Genomic DNA, 17979 nt, shown 5'->3' with positions numbered 1-17979 from the left:
GGCTTTATGACAGGTAAACAGTTGTGGTTTTCCATCGACAATGACACTCAGAGTGGACGGATACCGGAGAGAGTACTTTAGATCAAGTTCCCGCAGTCTCTGTTTAACTGGATCAAAAGAGGGGCGCTTCTTCACAAGTTCCGCACTGAAGTCAGGATTAATACGAATACCTTGAAACACCAGCTCTCTCTTCTCTCTGGAAAGATGGAGGATTTTCGCCTGATCCTGAAAATGAAGGAGTTTTATCAGGAGAGGTCTTGGACCAGCTCTGTCATTGTGGCGGGACGTGGGACTGCGGTGAGCCCACTCGATGGACAGAGGAGTTGGAAAGTTTTCTCGCCCCAGTAGCTGAAATAAAATACAGGCACATAGAAGAACAGATTAATTTGGACACGAAGCCCAGGATGTCACGGCCCTCAAAGGATTCGGGAATCCGGACAAAGCGGAGGTTGTAAGATCTGCTTCTGTTCTCCAGATCCTGGATCTTATGCATAAGGTCAGCATTGTCTTTAGTTAGCTCTTTGGTAAGAGTCCTCAGCTCTTGTATGCCGTCCTCATTTGCTCCAACCCTGTGCTCTAGTAAAGCAACATGTTCACCAAGAGTCTCCAGGGACATCTGGATGCTGCTCAGTTTTGTTTGTATGGGATCAATTTTTGTATCAAGATGAGCGAGCATATCTGTCTTGATCTGTTGTATGCTGTCCCATAAAGTTTGCAGAGAGATCTGCTTTTTGTTGATCCGCTGCTATTGTTGAACAGATCAGGGTTATCCAGTCCTTGTGCCCAAAAAGATAGAAGAACTACTAGATTTGTAGTCTACAACAGGGCTAGTGACTATAAATCACGTTGTAAGACGATTTATAAAGCTACATGTAGAAAGCAGACAGGCCTGTGTTGCTCTCACTCACGCTGCGGCCATCTTGGGTGATCTTAGCTGCCTGCCTCCTGGTTAGCCCAGATTGTCCTGAAAAACAAACAAGCTATAGCATGTGTATGTAGCCTTTATAATGACTGTGATATGATCTTAAAAGTAAAGGCAGTAAAAATACTCCAAAAATGCCTAGGGCCCATAGGGTTAAAGACTTACTAGAGCTACCTGATAAGAGGGAGTTACAGTAATCCAGCCTAGAGGTAACAAAAGTGTGGACCAATTTTTCTGCATCTTTTCGGGTCAGGATAGGCCTAATTTTCGGAATATTACGCAGATGAAAAAAATGCAGTCCGTGAGGTTTGTTTTAAATAAGAATTAAAAGACAAATCTTGATCAAATATTACTCCAAGGTTTCTTACGGTAGTGCTAGAGGCCAGAGCAATGCCATCTAGAGAAACTATGTCATCAGATACAGAGTCTCTGAGTTGTTTGGGGCCAAGAACAATAACTTCAGTTTTGTCTGAATTTAACATCAGGAAATTGGTGCTCATCCAGGTTTCTGTGTCTTTAAGGCAGTTATGAAGTTTAGTTAATTGATTAGTTTCTTCTGGCTTCATCGATAAATACAACTGTGTATCATCTGCATAACAATGGAAATTTACAGAGTGATTTCTAACGATGTTACCTAAAGGAAGCATATATAGAGTAAATAGAGTTGGTCCGAGCACAGACCCTTGTGGAACTCCAAAACAAACTTTAGTACGTAAGGATGATTCATCATGGACATGAACAAACTGAAAACGATCAGATAAATAAGATTTAAATCAGCTTAGTGCAGAACCTTTATGGCCAGTTAAGTGTTCCAGTCCCTGTACCAGAATTTGATCGTCAATTGTGTCAAACGCCGCACTAAGATCTAATAAAACAAGTACAGAGACAAGTCCTTTGTCTGAAGCAATCAGAAGGTCATTTGTAATTTTAACTAGTGCTGTCTCAGTGCTATGATGCACTCTAAATCCTGACTGAAATTCCTCAAATAAATTATTAATCATGGATAAAATCACACAGCTGGTCTGCGACTACTTTCTCAAGGATCTTTGAAAGAAAGGGAAGATTAGATATTGATCTATAGTTGGATAACACCTCTGGATCCAGGGTGGGCTTTTTTAGGAGAGGTTTAATTACAGCTAGCTTAAAAGACTGTGGTACATAGCCTGTTAATAAGGATATATTGATCATATCTAATATATGAGTGTTAACTAAAGGTAAGACTTCCTTAAGTAGCCTAGTTGGGATGGGATGGGGTCTAAGAGACACGCTGATTTAGATGAAGAAATCATCGCCGTCAATTCTTGAAGAGAAATTGGGGAGAAGCAATCTAAATATATATTAGGTATTACAGCTGTGTTTGAGGGCAGATAGGTACTATCTGAGGACAGGAGGTCATGAATTTTGCTTCTAATAGTTAGAATTTTGTCATTAAAAAGCTCATAAAATCATTACTGCTAAGGGCTAAAGGAATACAAGGCTCAATAGACCTGTGACTCTCAGTCAGCCTGGCTACAGTGCTGAAAAGAAACCTGGGGTTGTTCTTATTTTCTTCTATTAAAGCTGAGTAATAGTTTGCTCTGGCATTGCGGAGGCCCCTCTTATACGTTTTGAGACTGTCTGCTCAGACTAAACGAGATTCTTCGAGTTTGGTTAATCGCCAATTCCTTTTGAATTTTCGTGATATTTGTTTTAACTTACGGGTTTGAGATTTATACCAAGGAGCGAACTTTCTTTGCTTTGTTAACTTCTTTTTAAGAGGAGCTACAGAGTCGAGTGTTGTTCGCAGCAAGCCTACGGCATTATCGACAAGATGATCAATTCGGGAGAGGTTAAAGTCGGTACGGGAAACCTCTGTTACTGAAGGACATGGTATTAAATTTAACGACAGAGGAATCATTTCCTTAAATTTTGCGACAGCAGTATCTGATAAACATCTAGAATAGTAACTGTTGCTGAGTGGCGTGTAATCGAGTAAAAAGAAATCAAAAGCTAGCGAGGGATTCTGTGGAAAGACTGTTAGGATATCAATTTCAATTCCATAGGTCAGAACTAAATCGAGGGTATGGTTAAAACAGTGAGTGGGTTCATGTACACCCTGACTGAAGCCATTGGAGGTTATCAGGGTAGTGAGGTCTTTAGGATTGGTGTTTTTAATGTTTCTGAAGGAGATAGTCCAGTGCTTTTTAACTTTGGATAATGAGGCCCCTCACCCCACTACTTTATGATTAGAGACGGGGAACTCGCTGGCAGAGAGATTACAGGGAATGATACCAGTGCACAGATTTAGTCGAGTGTGTGACCCTTTTTATGTTTTGGGAGGTTGTCATATTGTGTAATACTGAGAGAGTCGAGAAGTGAGATGAAATCATTGGTAAAAGAATTGGATGGGTCATCAGTGTGAATATTAAGGTTACACAAGAGGATTACAGTAGGGGACATGGCACATACAGATGTTAATAGTGAGGAGAATTCAGTGAGAAAAACAGTTGAGGACTGGTGGTCGGTAGATGGCAACAATAAGTTTTACTGCTAAGCATTCAGAAGAGGAGTGATTGGGGTCCAATCCCCCCTCCCTGCAGCTCGGGGTTTACTAATGTAAGTAAAACCCGGTGGGACAGCTCCGTGAGGCATAAGAAGTCAAGCTTTTTGTCCATGACGAGTTCAGACACCAGCAGGGCCTTACTGCTGGGGCCGTGTTCACAAACATTCTGAGAATACTCTCAGAGAGCTCTTAAAGCTGCCCTGTGGAGTTTTGCCCATTTGCGCCATCTGCCGTGTACTGAGTACTGCAGCAATAACAGTCAGCGTGCGCCGTTCAATGACGTCGGCAATACGAGTGACGCTCCCGCACCGCACAAAACTAAATGACACACCTATTTACCACCCAATCATTTTCGTTGTTTTATTTGCTATGAACAAATATACTGTAGCGACCCTGGGGCAGTGGTGAGTGTGGTATGAGTGGAGTCAGCTGTCAGGGTGCGGGCTGGAGATTGGTGGAGCAGAGAGGGGGAGGGCTGCCCCGCTGGGTACTGTAAGTGAGTATGTGTGTATGAAGTGTGTCTGCTACGCTAGAAGAGTCAGAGTTTGGGACAGAGACTTTTACGTGTTAACCCCCTGGAGTGTTACTGGAATTTTTGGAGTGCACAAATAAACGGGCCTTTTTCCCGAATGCCACTCTGGTCTCCTGCTCGTGAGTGATTCATTACAATACAGACAGCTCGGCAGCAGAGCGGTGCGCTCTTGTGCCACGGTAGCACATATACAATGAATGGGTCCGTCAGCAGAGGTCTGCGCTTTGCACGCTCTGTGTGAAATGGGCTTTACTCTGGTTTGATTTCTGCGTTTGTCACTCTCTTGTTTTGCCTTTTTTTCTTCTTCTGAATGTTGCGGAGGTTGGGGAGGACCAGCGGGACCAGCTCCAGAGGCTTCGGAAGCTTTCCTGGGCCGTTTCTTTGGGTTTTCAGTAGGGGTGTAACAGTACACAAAAATCACGGTTAGGTACGTACCTCGGTACACAAGTCACGGTTCGGTTTTTTTTCGGTACAGTAATGAAAAAAATAGACAACTATTAAATATCTTTTACTTATTGGTAACCTTAGTAAAACATACCACCACAGCAGTTAACTCTTTTTACACAATTTTTGAATGAAACAAATATATATAAAATCCTGCTTTTTCACATTGTTTGAATGAAAATAGAAATATAAAAGGGAAAAATAAAATCTTGCTGTTTTTTTAACACATTTTTTGAATGAAAAATATAAATATAAATTTCTGCTGAAACAGTTTTACTCAATTAAAATAAAAAGTATAGTGCAGCTGGTCAGCTTTAAAGCCTGCTCAGATTCAGTTTTACTAGGAACTTACTTAGCTTTCCCACTTTGTTAAAGTGCAGTAAACAAAACATGCTTATATCTAAAGTGCAGCTTAAACAATTTTACTCAACTCCAATGGCACTGGTTATTTCTTTAGCGCGATGGTCAAGGAAACACTCTTTTTTTTTTTTTAAACGACGACAACATCGTAGTTTGCACCAGATTGCTTTTTGTAGTCGTGCCGGTTAACGTTCAAACTTGGGTGGTGTCGCTTTAGATGCGTTAGCATGTTAGAAGTGTTTCCAAGTACATACCCGACTGCTGTTCTGCAGTGTCGGCACACTGCTTTTGTCTTGTCCACTTGTTTATTTCCATCTTCGTATTTTACCCTGAAACCAAAGTGTTCCCAAACGGAGGACTTAAGGTTTGCGGGTGGGTCCTCAGGTTCATCATGCTCACTTGCCATGTTGTCAAAATGCGAGAATGCGCTGCACAAAGTGAAAGCGGAGATTTCCGGTCGGACTCGGTCCGTCACTCAATTATGTCCGTCGGGGAACTAGATATTTTAAATGGTTCGGCTCGCAAAAACGGAATTAAAATAAAACAAAACAAAATAAAATAATATCCTGCGCCCAATAATTCGGTACATGGTCGTACCGAACCGAAAGTCGCGCACCGAATGGTTCGACACAAATACATGTACTATTACGGCCCTAGTTTTCAGACACCCTCTGCTAGCCTCGTCGTCTCCGACATTTCCAATTGCGCACGCGCTCTTTGAACTCTACGTCAAATGTGTCATTTCCTGTGCAACAGCGCAGGAAACTCGTTTGGCAGTGGCTGTAATGTAACGGACATTGGTTTATATGTAAAAACTCCACAGGGCAGCTTTAACTCAGCCTTAAAAATTCTAGCCAGGAGTCCTAGCTTAGGAATGAGGTAGAGCAACTCTGAGCAAGGAAACGCCAAAAACTTTGACCTCAGCACGCAGGTGTGGTTGACCCCATTGCTAGGTATAACATATTCTTGTAACAGATGTGATTGGTTGACTTTTTATGAGCCTGTAAGTTGTGGACACTCTAGTGGGAAAAAAATGAACTGCATCACAATATCAGACTGTGAAAGTGTTGTCATTGTTAGTGTGATCACTGTGCTGATGGAAAGTTGAGACAGACCCAAGTCATCAGTGCTGCACTGTTGCATTTTTCCAGTTGCAAAGTATCTAATTGTTGTGATCCCTTTATTTCTGATGTCATATCAGTATTGCATTATATGGGAGATGTGAGCGCATCGCTAATGAGATCGACCTCAAACATCCTTGCATGATCTAATCTGTAGGGTTTCGTTAACTCACTGTCATCCAGTGTTTGGAGAATATTTCTCCTTCCTCTTTGTCTTTCTATTTTCTCCCCTGCTAAAGAAACTCTTAAGCCTCTAAAAAGCCCTCCACCCTACTCCTAACACTTAATTGCTTTAAGGCTCACATATATGTATTAAAATAGATACATCTGTTTCACATGTATTCGTGTATTAAAATAGTTACATCTGTTTCAAACGTTGTAAACGTCACTGACTTCATACCTCTGTGCATCCTTTATGAGGGCATAGATGCAGCCACTAGATGGGACTAGAGGATAGATTAAAAATGTTCATGCAACAAATAAGGCGATGTTGGAGAAGGTTGTAATGATGTACCTTTTAATGGAGGCAGTGTTGTAAATGGTGGTGGTCTGTGAGGCCATGAAATACATTGTTGCATGTGAATGGAGAATTATTTTCACTATATTAGCGATTTGATCCGTTCCACCATTTTTCAAATGTCCTCCATGATCTCTGGTGGTACCAAATGAGTGCAGAGTATGTACAGAAGGCTCCATTCGTGTCCGTATAGGTATTTAACATTGAGTATAAATGAGACAGACAGGCTTGAGGGCTAAGAATAACTTTTATCTTATCCAGGAAATAGTCCTAACTGTAAGGGGGAATTCTTAGAAAGATGTTCTAATTCTAAGAATTTTCTTAAAATAATTTTTTATCTTATTAATCCCTGAGGGGAAATTCAATTTTTTCACTCTGTTGTCAATTACACACAGGTCCGAACACATGCACAAACAGGACCTGTACATGCACTAAGTAGAGAGATGTCAGGGTGGGGCTGCCCATGACAGGCGCTCTGGGCGTTTTCCATATTTTTGTCCGGACGGGGACTTGAATAGGTGACCCTCCGGTTCCCAACCCAAGTCCTTATGGACTGAGCTACTGCTGCCCCAAATATCATCACTTGGAGCAACTCTTTGTTCTAGGAAGCTTTGTGAATACGTGCCCTGGTCTTGACCCAGCTATTCCCAGTAAGTTTAGGCCAATTTTTGAAGTTTTTGTCTAATCTAAGGTTTTTGTTTTTTTGTTTTTTTAAAATCAGATTCTGTCCAGTATGTTAGAGAAATTTCACTGTTTTACACCTTTTTTTTTTAAATGTGTCTTGGGCAACTGGATCACAAGTGGACAGTGCTACATACAAGCGTGAACCACCACCAAGAGGCACTGTGATTTGATCACTTAAACCAACTGCCAACCATGTATCTTATATAGCGCAAGCACTTACATTCCTTGGGCTGGACTCACAAAGTTTCCTTGTGCTTAGAGTTGCTCCTAGCAACATTTTCTGAGAATTTCCCATTAAAGTTAAAGCAAGGTCCTTGTAAATATAAGTTATTCAAGAAGCATCGTAGACTTTAAAAGAGCTCCTAAAGTGAAAAACTCTAGGGAGGAGTAGGGAGGAGGACTTTTGAGAGGCTTAACAGTTTCTTAAGCAGAGGAGAAAATGATGGAAACACAAAAAGGGCAGGGAATATTCTCCAAATGCTGGATGGCAGTGAGTAAATGAAATGCTAAAGATTAGATCATGCAGGGATAATATTTGTGGTCAATCTCGTTAGGGTAATTCACATATTTCATGCCCAACACGAAAAAGCTATAATGCCAGACATAAGATGATCACATTACTAAGATATTTGAAAAACTGGAAAAGTGCAGCAGTGATGACTTTGTTCTATCTAAACCTTCCATCAGCAGAATGATCACACTAACAGTGAGAAAACTGTCACAGTCAGCAGTTCATTTAATTTCTGCTGGGTGTCCACACCTTACTGGCTCACAAAAGGGTGTGTCAGTGACAACCAATCACATCAGTTAAAAGAATGCATCATACCTAGCAACGGGGTCAATCACACCCCACTAAGGTAAAAGTTTCTGTCCAGTCCTTGCTCAGAGTTGCTCTGAGAACTTTCCTAAATCACTCCTGAACTAAGATTCCTTACTAAACATTTAAAGGCCAAGTTAGGAGCTTGCTGAGAGTATGTTTGTGAATATAGCCCCTGATGCGTCCCCGACAGGGACCATGCGCGCAGATGGCACTGGGAACGGGGGGGACATGTCCCCCCCAGATTTATAGTGACCCCGATCCGTCCCCCCCACTCTCACCCCCACACATAGGTAAAAAGAGGATCAATGTTCTGTTAGTTAGGCTAACTTACATTGCAGCACAAAGTTGAAATGGCAGCGGCAGTAGCCTTGTCAGTGATCAATCCACATTACACCGATTCAAGAAGGGGAAAGGCTGTAGCAGATCCTTGCTGAGTTGGGAAAGCAAGGTGTTCAATTTACCATGTAATTCTCAGTTAATAACACTGCACAGCTGATCCATTGATAGCCCGGTGTTTGTGCTACAACTAATGGTGCATTCAGTTGTACTTGTAAGTCGGAGTTTTGAAGTCGGAAAAGCATTGAAATCTAGCATCTACAAGCATAAACGTTGGGGTTTTCCTTTCATTTCATTGACTGTCCATTTTTTTTCGAATTACACGTTCCATTTCCCAGTTTTTAAACTGGGAAGTGCTCAGTTCGGAGGTTACGTTGTTCAGAGCTCCAAGTTCTGACTTCCAATGTAAATGTAATGCATCATAAGGCACGATTCTCGACCCCGGGGTCCTAAGAGGAGCTGGTAGCTGTGCCTGTGCCTGTAGCAGTAACCATAGTGATCATATACAACTGTCTAATGACTGAGCTGGTAATTTTTCTGCCACATGAAGCCAGAGAAGAAAGAAAAATAATCACAGCGTTTTTTGTTTTTTTTCAAGAACCAAAAGATGTAAATATCCTATGCCTGTTGACTTTCCCAGATGTGGCAAATATTTGTTTTGTAATGTTGAGTAGCTAGTCTGACAATAATAAGAAGGCATTTGGACTTACCTGAAGTAGGCTAAATGTAAAATAACAGCATTCTAGTCTGTAGGTGAATATCTTTAACGTTATTATTTTTATGTATAATGTTATTTTAGTAAGCACCAACTGTTAACCGAAATTTCATTTCACATTTCATGCTATGTAGTCTTTACTTATTTTTATTTATGTGAATCTGTTGTTTAAGTGTTTATACTTCCGTTTTCATACACATTGTTATGTTTATAATCATTTACATGAAGGCACGAGTGTGAATCATTTCATCATTTTATTTTATTATTAATTTTTGCGCATAGGTTCTTTGCTTTTTTCTCAGAATAGAGTTAAAGTTTCTGTGCTGAGATTCTTCATTCTGCTTAGATCAGCAAATGTTTAAAGGGCCAGTGTGTAAAATGGGTTGAGAACAGTGACATCAGTGGTCAAATTCTAGATTGCAGGGCTCACTCGCTCACCCCTCCCGTCGGGTAAATGACGGTGGCCTCGTAGGGACATAAAAGCATAGTTATAAGGCTACGAAAACCAAACGAATTTTATTTTATAGCGATTATACACTTGTGTAAACATATTAATGGGTAGAATATTCAGATTCAGATTCAGATTGACAATAAACCATGCCAAATATTACACACTTGCCCTTTAAATAAAACATATGCAGAAGGCATGAAGTTTTGGTGCGTGATTGACATACCAGACAAATAACAGTTTGATCATGTATAGCTAGTGTTGATCAGGTAGGCCTGTGTTTACCAATGTTCATTCAGTCAGAAGACTCACGATTCTAATGTTTATTGCAGCTTCAGTGTCTATATATATATATATATATATATATATATATATATATATATATGTATATATGTATATATATATATATATATATATATATATATGTATGTATGTATATTTACACAAAATAACTAATTGAGTTGGAATCATTTGCTGACAGCTTGGTCCCCCCAGTTCAAAAATCCCATCTGCGCACCTGATAAGGACTACATTATGAATGCATTTGGTGACAGCACACTAATGCTCTATATCTCGGCCAATTTACAATGAGTTGGACTAAGTGTTGTGTGACCATCCGTTGTTTTGTCCTATGGAAGTAGACGTTGTCTGCTAACCACAATATCTCCAGCTGTATTGACACAACCACTTACATGATTGGCAAGAGTGTGGGTGCAATAACTGTGTGAAGGGCTCTTTGACTTTCCAGTATAAGTGAAGTTGGGAGTAACAAAATCTCATCACAAGTGGTCAGCTGGAGATTTATGACAGATACAAGTGTGATTGTCAGTATGTGTGTTTGGATTAATGAAGTGCATCTTAAAACCAAGTGTAATCAGGGTCAGTGACACTCCTTAGAGTGACAATAAACCTTCACTGTGTCGCAGGTGCAGGTAAATGCACTTAATTCTTAATCTTAATTCTTCTCAATCCCAGTGTAAGTTTTGATACCGTCGACCAAACAATTCTGGCTCACTTTACATGATGGTTCGGCATTTTTGGGTTTGCCCTTCATTGGTTCCACTGTTACGTGTATTGGAAATGAGGTTAAGCTGATTCATTTCAATGAATTTGAATAGATATATTTTCAAAATGTGTAAATATAGATCATGTTGATGCTAAAAACATAAATGTTAATACTGAACTGTGCCATGAATTGTTCAAGTAGTGGTTAATGTAAAGAAGACATTCACGCATAACGTCTTTCTGTTCACATCAGGTGTGGCGAGGGGCATTATTCTTGGCTGACTTTATCGTCTCTAAACCACACATATTCAGAGGAGCCACAGTCCTGGAGCTGGGAGCGGGAACCGGCTTAACCAGCATCATTATGGCAACCATAGCCAAAACAGTGTACTGCACAGGTATAATGTCATTAAGCACACATCGTAATTAAATCTTAAAACACTGATCAGACAGCTCCTTAATGTCTTGAGTTTCTTTTAATATCTTAATCTGAATTTGTGAACACAACTAAATCAACTTAGGCTCCAGACTAACTTTTTTTTTAGTAGAGCACTGTAGTCCCTAACTGAGAATTTTAGGAGCACAAGAAGAAAATGTAGGGACATACCTTAAATCATCTTGCAATGCAATTATTCACATTTTTGGCCATTTTAAATGTATCATAAACTATATGTAGTCTACTGTATATTAACAATGGGCTATTTTAATTATTGAAGTATTTAGCATCAAAAAGACTCATGGTCAGTGGGATGTGAGGATTCTTAAAATAACATCTGTACAGATGTGAAGCCCTGACTATATATGACTGATCTTTAATGAAAGCTTTAATTGTCGTGTATTTTTCTCCTCTGAAAATATTAACCTTATAGTCAGACACAATTTTTTTAGCCTTTGTAGTAGAGGAGATAGGTCTGCTCTGCAGTAGCAAAGTGATATGATGCTGATTTACATGAGAATTCGTGTAAAATTAAGGTTGAACCATGAACATAAATTACAGAAAGCCTGTTAAGCATTTTAATAAAACAATTTGAGACTGAGAACAAACTGATATATGAGTCTGATCATATTTTAATGAATCAACATATCGGACATCATCATAATATTGTGTTTCTGTGACTTCCTATATGGACTGAAAGCTGCTGGAATCTGCCATGAAACTGTCCGTCTGAACACCAATTTCCTCACTTCACCGCACTTGGGCTCACGAACTTTGTGGGCGCGTTCCTGGGAAGTCTGGGAGTGCTTAGGGCTTTCCAAATCTAAAATTCATCCAGTCCATAAGGGACCTCAAGTGGACTTTCTGCAGACTTCCCGGAGAGTCCCCTTGGGGTGCAGACTTCAGCAGACTTCACTGATTTAATAACCCACAATTCATTGCAATACATTTGCATTTCAACTGCAGGAAAAAAAAGTATAAATGTGTAAAATGGTTATTGATAGTTCAGTCAATTAAAATCCTACTTGAATTGTGTAGGCCAGAAATAATATTCAACCACATCATGATACAGAAATACGTATAAGTATAATAAGTAGAGGGACTGAAAATGCAATTTATTATTGCAGCCTATCAGGCTGCATGGTGTAATAGGCTTACATTTGGCCAAAAAACACCAGAAGGTGTCAGTAATGTCAGTAATGCCCAATTTATTGAGTTATAGTCCTGTTCTTATTTACAAACATTTTTGTTTTTGAAAACACGTAGCCTGTTATATAGAGATGTATTGATACATTTTTGTTCAGTCACAATTAAGGTTATACATGGGATTTATATCTTGTTATCTGCAGGAACAGATCAGTAGACACCAGGGCAGGAATTTCACGAGGGCCACGAGGGCCATGGCTCTCCTCTGCCTCTTTCCTGTCAACACTGCTTTGACACCTGCGTCTTTTGAGAAAAAAATAATGCCATGACAGTCTGGATTCTTATTGGGTAACATCAAATGAGACGATGCGTACATCACCAGTGGTGGGTTTGATTCGAGCCTGGCATGAACCGCTCGGACGGGCTGTAACGACAGTTTGACCCCAGTCTATCACCGGCCAACCAGGAGACTTCATCAAACGCCTGGGCAGGGATCGGTACTGAGACCCGGTATTAAACAACCCAAGGCAAATTTAATGAAGACCGTAATAATAGTAAGCTCCGCCATTATCTGCGTTACTTTTTAAATTTCGGTTTCATCATCATTCTGCAGCCTCTTTCCTGCTCTCTGCATGTCACCCCTCACAGTGCGCGCGCACGCACACACACACACACACAGGGGTGGAAATCCCGGGGGGGACATGACTCCCCCTTCAGTAAAGCTGTACCCCCCTAGAATAATTTGAGACACAATTAATAATTTTTGAACAATGCAGTAGTATTTATTAAAAGCACAATGTAAGCGGTGTTCATTATAATCGCGCAATAATGTGCTATTTAAATCTTAAAAGATTTAGTCCCCCCCTCCCAATCCTAGTAGTGGTATATCCCATACTCTTTCCAACGGGCGGGCCTGCTTGGCAGCAGTAGCCGTGTGGCTGGACCTGGCTGCCCACGTTGCGCATCGGGTAAGATGTACACTCACACAGATACAGTTTAACTTACACAAGTTACCCCACATCCCATTTACTGTTACAACAAGCCCCAGGCCCAGGCTGGTAATATAACTGTCTGCAACATTTCTCCTGCATTCTTCAAAAGCCAGAGTTTAGTGGTAGTCAGAGAGGACAGGAGAGAAAGAAGAGGGAGAGGACAAGACAAGAGCAGTCAGTGGCGGAGCAGTTCGTAGTTAATAGCTGTAGGCTCTCCACCTGTCAGTGAGACAAACATGACAGACGTGCAGTTTAACTGACGAGGAGCGGTCATTACGAGCGACTATTACGCATGGTTTTGAGGTGCGCAGCGGCAGATCTCACAGCACACTGTTTATAAACCAGTTCACCAGTTTAATTGCAGGAAATGTTTATTTCACTGCTGGTAAAAAAACGAAAAAACAAACAAACAAAACGGTTTGCTCCTGCAGCCAGCCAAAGACGAAGAATCCATTCCACACACCTGAGTCAGATGAAAAAGAGGGAGAGAAGGAGAGAGATCGAGTTTTGGTCTTTGATGAATGAAGCCTTATTGTTTTGCTGCTATTAAACAATGAGAGACATGTTTTCTCCACTTACTTAATAGCATAAATATTCACACTACTGCGCACAGGGAGACAGTGCTCCAGACAGTGCTCCAGACACACTCAGCACCTTGGACAGCATGGCGCACCTGACTGTTGTCGATGTGTACATGTTTATTTGATTTCAATCATTTTGTTTTAAATCTGGACATGTGCAGGTGGACTCAGCCAGTGCTGAGAAAGGTCCTATGCCTGCCTGTTGGAGAGATAGAGAAAAGATTAAAGCGTCAAATTGCGGTAAAAGATGCTGTATAAAGGCTCCAACTTTTTTTCCTTGTCCCCCCCCTGGAATTATTCTCTAAAATTTTACTGTTTATTGTCCCCCTCAACTATGAAATAGGATTTTCGCCCCTACACACACACACACACACACACACACACACACACACACACACACACACAAACTCAACAGCAGAGAGGCTGCAGTGCAGATGAAGGGAATATAACTTCAAGATTATTCTAGTTAACGACAACTACGCTTGTTACTGTGAGTAAGTGCAATAAAACCTCTGCCAGCCAAGCCGATACTTTATCAATACATGTGATCAGCATGTAGAAAGCCATATTTCAATCTGCGCTGTCCGCAGTCTCTTATTCACCGCTATTATGATTTATGATCGCGGTCGACACAAGCACATGGCGCTCGCGGTGCTAACAGCAAAGTATTTAAGACAAACTAAAATGAAAACTGTCTGTATGTAGGCTAACACTTTATCTGAACATGTACCTGAGGCAGCTGACCGGCAGACAGTGAGTGTCCTCAGTAGAGGAGGGACAGAGAACAGGATGAATGACTGATACTGATGTTTGTCTTCATGCTGAGATAACGTGACTTTCTTCACTCAGTATTGTGATGTCAGGAGGAATATTTATGTTCCAGTGAGATATTACTGGGTTTTAAATAGTGACTTTGTTGTTGTAAACATGACTGTTGCTGCCATGGACTGTATAAAATTATATCCTGTGTAACCGACCTATAAGGAAACCATCAGGAGCTGAGGTGTGTCCATGTGTGTGTGTGGAGGAGAGGGAGAGAGGGAGATGCTGGTAGAGAGATAGTGTGTGTTGTTAGATACTGTTAATGTCACTTATTATGCTTCTGTGCATTGATAGCTCTCTTTTGGTCTGTTTCTGCATCATGTTGAGGAGGGCCATGCCTGTATATATAAATATATATATATGTAGGCAAAAAAAAAAAAAAAAAAGTGGATCGGTTGGTCGCTGCTAAAAATGTGGACCATCAACATTATCTGGTTTTGAAATGCAGCCCAGTTGAAATAGTAATTGAATAGTCCTAATGTAGTTTGTTTGTTAGCTATCTAACAACACATCAAAAATAATTGTAAGCCAGTCTTGTTCAGTGAATCAATCAATCAAATCAATTTAGGCCTTATATTTAAGATTGTTTGCTTATAAATACATGAACCTGGTTGTTCTGTATTTAAAACACATTGGGTTTATTAGTACTATTAAATAAATCACATTATTACTTATTATACTCATTATTATTACATGAGCTTGTTTTATTTATTCATTTCACTATAGTTATACATCCTTAGTCATTAAATTAAATTCATTATGAACGTGGACTTAAAATCATTGTTTTATTTTGTGGCCTTGCTGCCCTGGCTTTTGGCCTTTGTGCCCTCAAAAAATTGACAACACGAAAGGCCAAGTGGCCTTGCCCCTTAAATGACGAAATTCCAGGCCTGGTAGACACTATTCATCAGCTTATATGACATATATGTAAATATGACAGCAGCGATAGTTGAACATTTCCACGGTAATGAGTAAAACAGTCTTGAGGACTATCCATCAGCCGCTTGCAGTCACTGCCCTCACACACTTTACGTAATGACCATATATACGTCACACTACGTACAACTGAAGTACATGAGGACTCAGTCTGCAAGTCCAAAGGGTGGACATTGGCATTACCAGATTGAGCAAGTACATTCCCCATCTTATGATTCTTGGGAATTTAAACAGCCTCAAGCCGACCAAATACAGACAGCATACTCAGTATTCTACCATAAAAACACACAGAGCCACGGCTACAATATATCAAAAGACACCGAAATCTTTCATTGCAGCTTTACACAGGCACACAGCACCTGACCCTTACTGGGCTGGTTTACATTATCACTTTTGAAAGATCCACTTACCCCATACACACTGAAACAACACTAAGCAGACGTTTTAAGATTTATATGCACTGGAGTGGAGTTTTTGGAAAATGCAGTTTTAATATGGATGGAGTGTTCACAATCATCCCAGTCCTTAAGGGCCACAGGACTTGTCTGTGGTCATGAAATCATTCAAGAGACTCTGTAGGTCATAGGGGTAGGTAACCGTCTGTAGGTAACAGGTCAGTGGCTGATGCAGTCAACGTCGGACTGCAGTACATCCTGTAATTCCTTGACTCCCCAGGGAAAAATGCATGTGGACTTTGCTTTGGCATTCAACACCATCATTCCAGAAGGCCTCCACTCCAAACTCAGCTCAGCTCATGGGGTGAATTCAGGACTGCAGAAAAGATAATCTGTGCTGACCTGCTGCTTGAAGCACTGCCCCTACCTGCTGTCTCCGGTGTTCACCCACATCTTCAACAGGACTCACAGGTTCAGGACTTCTACATGTCCTGAGTCAGCAAAGGGACAGGAAACATCACTGCTGACCAAGGCAGTAACTATAATATATACCCCCCACCCCCAGTATTGAAATATGCAAAACAGTATACTGATAAAAAATATAAAATTTAAAAAATGCTATTTTATGACAGGTAACCATGCACTGCTGTCCGAAATAATCATTACTAAATGTAATCAAACACGGCTCACTGGCGTCTTCAACTAACGTTAATGTTTTTGTTACCCACGTGAAGTCTGAGTTAAGTGTCAGTAATTTATGTTGTGCTACATGTGTAGTAGGGCTGCAACTAACGATTATTTTCATTGTCGACTAATCTGAATTATTTCTTCCAATAGTCAACTCAGCATTTTATCGAAAAATGTGTTAAGATGTTGAAAAATGTCGGTCTGTCTCTTCCAAACCCCAAAATTATGTCATCTAATGTCTTTTTTTGTACTCATGCCAAAGGGTTTTAGTTCACCGTCATGGGAGAGTGTGTGAAGCTGCCAATATTTGAACATAAGAAGCTGCAATAGGAGTATTTTAGGGTACTTTTCTATGAAAAATGACTCAAACTGATTAGTCAACTACTAAAATAGTCACCGATTATTTTGATAGTTGATTAGTCATCGATTAGTCGACTAATCGTGGCAGCCCTAATGTGTAGACAGTAGTAGCTTTCATTTATTGCATATCTGTAGAGTAGGTTATACCATGTATCTGTATAGCTAGCACCATTATGTCCAAAAATCTACATTATACTATTTTAGAACATGTTAAAATAATGAGTGCTACACATTATACCATCATAACAAAGGGGAAGGGAAAAACTGCGTAGTAAAAATACAGACAGTTGCTTTGGGCAGTGGAGACATGAGGACCTGAATAGCAGCTCTTGAAAATTCAGGTCTGCTCCTCTCCTCTTTGCAGGGCATTTAGACAGCTATGATAGAGGATCCTGAAGTTCAGAAAATAACTGACACCTCTTGTCTTACCATTGAGTTCCATTGCTAATTTGTGTGTTATTTTGTTTTACAGATGTGGGAGAAGACCTTTTAAGCATGTGCAAGAAAAATGTGACATTAAATAGACACATGATGGAGCCTGCAGGTAAGGTAACATTGTCAGATTACTCTTTTTTTTTGCCTTATTACCTTCTCAATTATTTCCAATTTCCGCTAAATCAAGAGTGTACATGTAGAATTTGGTAGGGGTAGTAGGGTAGTCAATCAATCAATATGTCTTGTGACATATATTTATGTCACATATTTATTTATTTATTTATTTATTTCTATTTTCTTGTGAAATTAGAATTTCATTAAAATGTGATCTTGTCAGTTCCTTCAATTTGTGCATTTAAAAAGACTTTAATAGTCATATAATATCAGACTGGGCAGTCTTAGGCAGTGACCTCATGAAGGAACCTTGTGGCTTGAACGTAGAGACTCCTCCTGAGCCTCTCAGTGCTGCCTGGTGTAACCAGTACCTTCTTCCAAACCTCAACAGTGAGAAAAGGCAGTTATCTGAGTGGTTGGGATCTTCAGTGATTCTCATGGCCTCATTTTTGCAGCATCAGGTGTAAACATCCTTTATGCAGGGTAGAGCAGAGCCTATAGTGTGTTCAGCTGAACAAACCACTCTGTGCAGGGCCTTGCGGTCCTGTTTCAATGCTGTTTCCAGGGGTGGGCTGGCCATCTGCCTTACAGGGCCTTACAGGGCTGAGGTGCTTTTTGGGGTCAGTGCC

The 17979-nt window shown here is 40.4% G+C and overlaps 1 protein-coding gene across 9 annotated transcripts in view; it reads left to right on the top strand.

Moving 5' to 3' along the window:
* Positions 1–17979, top strand: part of mettl22 (methyltransferase 22, Kin17 lysine) — a 98087-nt gene that overhangs the window by 28403 nt on the left and 51705 nt on the right. For all 9 annotated transcript variants that reach the window (XM_049560269.1, XM_049560275.1, XM_049560270.1 and 6 more), the window contains 2 exons: positions 10700–10844; positions 17274–17345. In XM_049560269.1, coding sequence (XP_049416226.1) covers positions 10700–10844; positions 17274–17345 — 217 coding nt within the window. The remainder of the gene's footprint in view (positions 1–10699; positions 10845–17273; positions 17346–17979) is intronic.

This window comes from Epinephelus fuscoguttatus, linkage group LG19, assembly GCF_011397635.1.
Source record: "Epinephelus fuscoguttatus linkage group LG19, E.fuscoguttatus.final_Chr_v1".
Lineage (NCBI taxonomy): Eukaryota > Metazoa > Chordata > Actinopteri > Perciformes > Serranidae > Epinephelus > Epinephelus fuscoguttatus.
This window is presented reverse-complemented; position numbering and strand designations above follow the sequence as displayed.